Genomic DNA, 7,564 nt, shown 5'->3' on the forward strand with positions numbered 1-7,564 from the left:
ATTCATCACCAGGGTTCATGAGAACTGTCTTGCTGTGCTTGATTTACGTCTTATCAGTTGCCTCCAGTAGTCACCCTAAGGATCAGAGATACGACCATTTCAGCAGTAGAAACAAGTTATTTGTTCCTCTTCCATAAATCACCTGGTAGACAAATGGAAAGAACCAATCATTACACCAGAATCTTTAACTGAACATTTATTTGGTGGGGGAGAGGAATAGTTAACAAGCAATCGGTGACAATCTCCCTCCTTCCCCAACACTTTGGTCCCAGGGTAGGATACAATTATGGATATTTCTTCTCTGGGTGGATGACACTGGCCATGCCTGTGTTGGGAGTGGCTCTTCTTGGATTGTGGCTCAGCTGCTGTTGAGTTCCCCACGACATCTCTTGTTACAGGGAAAGTAGACATGCAGGGCTCGATCTCACTCACTCTTCAAATACAGTCTACAGTACGTCAGTTGCAATGACCCCAGCCTATGACCTTGTCTTCTTTTACTAGTCCTTTGCTTTGTCAAGACTAGAGCCCTATTCCTTATAGTTCCATCTCCCTAACTTTGTTGCATGAGTGTTGACTCACTCCAAGTTAAACATTCACTCACTTATCCCTAAGGCCTACTTCTTAGAAAGAAGAGCTGCTAAAAAATTAGCTCAATCACTTTATCTTGCATACCAAAGAAAAGTTTCATAACGCTAAAAATTAAACAATGTGCTTGGTTACCATCTTATAAATAGTACAAGGTTATGTCTAAGTCATTTCTATGAAAGGCTATCTAAAACAAACAAACTCAATGCCTGAATCTAAAGGTACTCAGCCTGATTCGCATATTCGCTTTTACCAAGGCCAGATAATTACAGTGATAATCGGACAAAATAGTAAGTTAAGGGCCAAATAAATAAATTTCCTTTTGTAAAATGTAAATTACTTAGGAAAAATGGTAAAATATGTCTTATGATTAAAACCGTTATCCACATCGTTATTGTTATCAATACACAGAAGCACCACACAGCCTAGACGTGTTGGAGGTTTAGTTTTCTAAATACGGCGAGGGAGGACAGGGAGAAATGTTCACAATTCTAACTCCATTCCAGGTCCAGGGAGCAGCCCTAGAACAATGTCCATGCCTATAGGTCCGTCAAGACTAATTTACAACCCACGTATTTATCATCATTTAATTACAACTTTTTGTTTCTTTAACGCAATCTAAAGAATACATCGAAAGTAAACCCTTAGGGTTTTCTAAGAAAGTAAACCCTAAGAAACCCTAAGTAAATTCTTCATTTTTTAAAAAAGTGTATTTATTTTGAGAGAAAGGGGTGCGGGAGGGGCAGAGAGAGAGAGAGAGAGAGGGAGAGAGAATCCCAAGCAGGCTCCACAGCCAGTGTGGTGCCGCATGGGGACTCCATCTCACGGCTGTGAGATCATGACCTGAGCCTAAACCAAGAGTCAGACACTTGACTGACTGAGTTGCCCACGCAACCCAAGAATTCTTCATTTTTAAAGAATTCCGTTATATATAGCTGCATAGCATCTGTATAATATTAAAATCTACAACATCATGTTCAAAATGTTATAGTAAACTTTTCTACCCTTTATTTAGAATTTGTAGTTACTTTATCTAAATTTAGGTTATGATAGTCAAAATACCACTTTCAAATTAAGATTAGCATTATAAGCATGTGTTTCTAGTTTATTTTGTTTTGCACTGTGAATATTATTTTCAAATAACTCATTCCCATGTTATCAATAAGACTTCTAATGACAACAGTGAAAAGCTTTTTCATTTAAAAAAAATTAAGCCTTTACCCTATGAGGTCATGTTTTTCCCATCTCTGACTTTAGTTGCTCAATTAACTTTTCTATCACCATTTTATAGATCATCTACCTAGTGAATAGTAATTTATCTTGATTTCTAAAACACGACATGCTTCTGACATGTAATATGAATTACAATTACATAAATCTTTTGCATATAAAATTAAATAATTTAGGTTCTCTTTGAAAGACTATTTGCAATTTTTAAATATTGGTAACCACTGTGTTAAACAAAACTGAATACTTTAAAAATTATATTGGCTGACCATGGGTCAATTATCATCAAAAGTAACTTTTTCTAGGGAAAATTTCATTAATGTTTGACAATACTTAAAGGAAATACTTAAAGGGGGGAAAAAAAGAGAAGTGAAATTGATCCTCAAAGACTCCTCATTAAGTCTTTATCTTTAGAGAGACCCCGGAACGTCTATCTGTAAAGACAAAACTGTTTTTTCTCTTTTCAAGGTGCTTTTAAGATGCCGCAGTACCTTCAAGGCTGTCTGTCTCAGTTTGCTGTTTCCCAGAATCAAAATTAATGAGTGGCCTGAGGGAAAGACATATATGGCCAACATGATAAACTTTGTGAACTTGTTGTTCCAAAATATCAAAAGCATCCAGTTTGTCAATTGGATGGAAAAAAAATGAACTGTGAAGAGGAGGAGGAAAGACATAACCATTTTAATGGCCCCCTTATGGGCCTGTGTGCTGGGGTCCCTGGAGCCCATGAAGTTGAGCTGCAAATTTCTGATGTGTCTTACCAAGGACAGAAACAATAGGACCAGTGAGGTCAGGGACAGAACAATAGGAATGGTATAGGAAAAACTAAGAAGAATCAGGGTTTTAATATAAAGGGTTTTACTGTCATTTATATGTAATGTCAGATTACTTTCATCCATCACATAGACGTTTAAGAAGAAATCATTCAATGATTCTAGCACCAGGAAGTCAAACAGCAGAAAGGGCAAAGAAAGGACAAGAATGGCAAGAACCACTCTGTTCGTTCTCCACTTCAGCCAGAGGAAGAAAGAGTGGGAGAAGTGAGCTATTTTAAGGAGGTAGAAAATGCTCAGGCAGGTCGTAAACCAGGTAGTCCAGTGATTAGTTATTCTCCAAAGCAAAGTAATAAGTTTTGCTGATTTCCAAGTGGAATAGAAAGGCGGAGATAGTGTCATTACAAATGATTGCCACAATGACACCAGCAGCTGAGTGATTCGGGAGAGAGCCAAGCAGGTGAGGATGAAGTCAACAAAAGAGATTTTTTGGTTCTTGATCCATTCAGAGCAGTTCACCAGTCCAACGAACACATTCCCCGACATTCCAATTATGAATTCTGCCGTTGACAGCGTAAGAAAGATTTTATCCAGTCCGGCTAACATTTCCGCAGGAAAAAAATCCAAATTTCTAACGTCGTGTCTCATTAGCAAATTTGTAATCAAACTGTCTCAGCACAGCATCCATTTCTGATAGTTACCTTCACCGTGTTTCTTTGCGATTCCAGTGTTAACCACAACCTGCTGCTGTTGGATACAGTCTCATATATATACGTGTATGGACATTTCTCTGCTTTATTGTAATGCCGATCTTAATCCAGAACCATCTGCTAAGGGGTAGCATCCCACATACTTTCATGAAGATGGTTTTATTTATTTGAAAGAGCTACTCATTTCCAAACCAAACCGTTTGTGTTTCTATTTATAGTTGGCAAGGATTCAAATTTTCCACTTGAGGTAATGATCCAAAGGTTGAAGTCAAATTCGCTAGCATGCAAATACGGGCCAGATTCTTTTTCGCTGATTTGTGAAAAAAATGACCTCACCTGAAATACTATGCCATTTAGATCCAAATATTTTCGTTGTTTTTCATAGAAAGTTTTGAAATAATCTAATAATCTAAATCTAAATAAACTGTCCTAAAATTTAGTTATAATTCAATGAATATATCTTGAGTATCTGCTATGTGTCAGAGTCATTTCCAAAAGTAACATACTTTGCTACAAAAAAAAAAAAAATTAGGAGATCCAGAAAATAGTGAAAACACAGAAAGAAATAATAAGAAGTAAGAATAAAATGTAATGTGAACACAAAAAAGGTAACTATAAACATTACTGCTGGGGAAAGAGAAAAAAAGTGGTATTTTCCTCAGATTTTATAGATAATTAGGATTTCAGGAGAGAACTAAGTTATATTTTGTCCTGATCAAACAAAATACAAAACAACAGCAAAACCCAAATTACTTTTCTGAAATTAAAGTCTTCTCACTGATAATTTACTGTAATTACAATGTTCTTCAGGTACCTCTGAGTAACATGTCTTCTGAGTAGTTAAACATATTCCCCAGTTTTGCTCTTTATTTTTGTACTTGTTCTATTTGTTTTGGCCAGAGATATAATGGTGTCCATCTAGCCTTAATTAACAGAAAATAGGTAGAAAATCATTTCAGATTAAATAAGGAAATAATAAACAAACATATCTGCTCTATATTCTAGGAACAATGAGTTTGACAGAAGCCATTAATGTACCAGAAATGAACTCAGAGTTACAGCTCTTGTGTCTGTTGGCATTAAGTGTTCTGGTGTTGCCAGACCACATCCAAAACAGTGAATGAAATTTTTAAAAAAATTAAAAAATTAAAAATAAAATTAAAAACTTGGCCCTTGGCCCTTTTCAATGTTACTGTCACACTCCCAAATTAAATTCTATGAATTTTGTAAAGTGTATATTTCAAGAATAATGTTGTACAATGAACTATGGGTAAATTATTTTGTATGACAAAATTTTTGATTTAGAACAAATATTTAAAATTATAGGAAGAAAGAGAAAGAAAGAAAGAAAGAAAGAAAGAAAGAAAGAAAGAAAGGGAGAAGGAAAGAAGGGAGGGAGAAAGGAAAAAGAGAAGGAAGAAAGGAATTTATTGGATACAGCAAGGCTGAAGGAAAATAAAGAAATTTGGTAGTAGCATTTTCGAAAGAAGAATGATAGCCTTGACTAAGATTTATGTCTAGAAATGGAGCGAAATTCATGGCTATGAGAAGCATTTAGGAGATGGAATCAGCAAGTCTTGGTGATGGATTTGGGGCTATAAAAAGGCAGAGAAGCCCGCACTTTCAAGCTTCTTCTTTTGCACCTGGATGCATGGAGTATGAGGACCCAAAGGAATCCCTGGAGGGAGAGCAGCTCTAGAAGCAAGGGGTGGTCAGGGGCACCTGGGTGGCTCAGTGGGTGAAGCAGCCAACTTGGCTCAGGTCATGATCACCCGGTTCTGTGAGATGTGAACCCCACATCTGGCTCTCTGCAGTCAGCATGGAGCTCACTTTGGGTGCTCCGTCTCTCTGTGCCCCTGCCCTGCTCCTGTTCTCTCTTTCTCAAAAATAAACTTTAAAAAAAAAACAAACAAACATAGTAGCAATGGGCGGGAGACAGAAGAAAAGTTGGAGAACGGTGAGTTCTGTTTTGAACATTTTCGGAGTATCTGTAAATCATCCAAGTGGAAAGATGGGGCAGTCACTTGGGTATTTGTGACTACAGCTCAGAAAAGAAATTGAGATTATAAACAGATTTGGGAGTCATCAGCACATACCCAATTCCATAAAAGGTGATGGATGAGCTCCATGGCCCTGAGGAACACCAGAGGATAAAGAAATCAAAGACAAAAGGCAGTCAGACAGAGAACAGAAACCAAGAGGTCACAGGATTCAAAGCAACCATGAGCAAGGAGTGTTACAAAGAAACAGTAGCCAATTCTTCCTGATACTACCCTTCTTTTACAAGGAGGTAGCAAAGAGGTCCTTAGTTACTATGGAAAAGAATAGTTCAACTGAATAGAAACCAAACTGCCGTGTCAATGAGATCCCAAAAATGAAGCATTAGAAACCCTATACTTCTATACTTCTATATAGAAGTATACCCATATATGGCTATAATGTGATCAACACATTAGTAGATTAAAGGAGAAATACCAGGGGGAAAAAGTTTAACATAAATCTGCATTTATTCATAATAAATGTTCTTAGCAAACTGGGCATAGAATAAAATATTCTTTTTCCTGATAAAAAGCTGTGTACAAAACCCTAGAGGAAATATCGTACCCATGGATACGTTGAAATCATTCCCCCTGACTTTGGGGCCCAGTGAGCTAAAAACATCTCACTATATCTATTTTTTGCAGGTTTTCACCAATCACAGTAAGACAAGAAAATGACATAAAAGATGTAAGATCAGAACGCACAAAACAAAATTGACCTTATCCACAGACGATGATTGAGATTACACAGATTATCCAAAAGGATTCTTCAATGCATTGTTAAAATGCCCATTTGCAAGGTTTCTGGACACATAATAAATGTGCAACTATCTGTTCCATCTCTTCATATCATCAGCAAACAGTTAAAATGAAACACTCTCTTAAAAGATGAAATTTCCACAACCTCAACATACATCAAGTATCTAAGAATAATCATACACACAAAAAGTATGCAACACCTTTGTGGAGAATGTCAAAAAGTCTGAAATGGCTTTAGCATTTTTTTAGCCAGTATGTATTAATTACACACTAGATGTAATCAAAGCCTCAGATTTGTTAAAAATTTTAAACCATTATTACACACATTTTCCCATTTTAGGTATGCATCCAAGCACTTCAATTCTCTGACTTCATTGTTGAATATATTAAAATTTCCTGCTTCATATATAGGTCATGAATTTGTCTCAAGTTCAAAAACAACCGCTTCTAATATAGCACTGCCCTTCCCTATCTCACAGATAATCACCTCTCTTCCTTTCACCTAGTCCAGTCACTTGTTTTGAGTTTTTTTGTGTTTTTTTTAACCATCCCATAGGCTGCAGTTTTCCATGTGAGGCAATAAGGGATGAGATCATCTCTTGTTTGCTAATGTGCAAAATACAGACTGAGGTCCTGTCATTCTTTTTGCATTTTCTTTGCCTAACAAATTTATATCTGTATCTTTAGCTATGGAGGATAATTAAAGCTATTTATAGTCCTCAAAACTTGGTTAGGATGACAAAAGTAAAGCAAATGCTAGACTATCCAATAGAATTTTCTTCTAGAGTACCTTAGTATTCATTGAAAGTACTTGGATCTAGGGGCACCTGGGTGGCTCAGTGGGTTAAGCCTCCGACTTCTGACTTCCGTTCAGGTCACGATCTCACCGTTCATGAGTTCGAGCCCTGAATCAAGCTCTGTGCTGACTGCATAGAGCCTGCTTGCGATTTTCTCTATCCCTCTCTCTCTGTCCCTGTCCTGCTTGCACTTTCTCTGTCTTTCTCAAAATAAGTGAATAAACTTTAAAAAATAAATAAAAATAAAAAGATAAAGAACTTGGATCTAAATAATGAGTGTAAGTTGATTTTATAAAATCAACTAAAATGAACTGTGTGCGTATTGTAAGACTCAGTCCCCCAGAAACAAATGTTGGATTTATTAAATAGGGTTCCTACAGCCGGTAGTAATTATGCCATAGAGAAAGGGACCTTGGAGAAAAGTTGGCCTGGTTTCCATGAACGAAAGTAGATGGAGGTGTGAAGAGCTCTCTTCTCTGAATGTAACACAGTTGGTGTTCAAAAAAAAAAAAAACTTCTTCTTTTTCATTAGAATGAAACTGTGATATTTAGCCCTACTTTTAGGGCTGTCCCAGAGATTAAAAAGATATGGATCCAAAATACTTCAGACATAGCCCTTATGGAACCATTTTACACTATTCCACCTTTAAACTGTGACCCTCAAATCTGGTTGT

General features: G+C 36.7%; 1 protein-coding gene across 1 annotated transcript; it reads right to left on the reverse strand.

Moving 5' to 3' along the window:
* Window positions 1-2,222: 2,222 nt before the first annotated feature.
* LOC124501858 (taste receptor type 2 member 42-like) lies at window positions 2,223-3,191 on the reverse strand. Its single transcript, XM_047066328.1, has one exon. It carries the CDS (start codon window positions 3,189-3,191, stop codon window positions 2,223-2,225), a length of 969 nt encoding a protein of 322 aa, XP_046922284.1.
* Between the last annotated feature and the right edge of the window lie 4,373 nt (window positions 3,192-7,564).

The sequence above is a fragment of the Lynx rufus genome, unplaced genomic scaffold (assembly GCF_022079265.1).
Source record: "Lynx rufus isolate CCGP_SWC_20201006 ecotype Redwood Valley unplaced genomic scaffold, mLynRuf1.p SCAF_7, whole genome shotgun sequence".
NCBI lineage: Eukaryota > Metazoa > Chordata > Mammalia > Carnivora > Felidae > Lynx > Lynx rufus.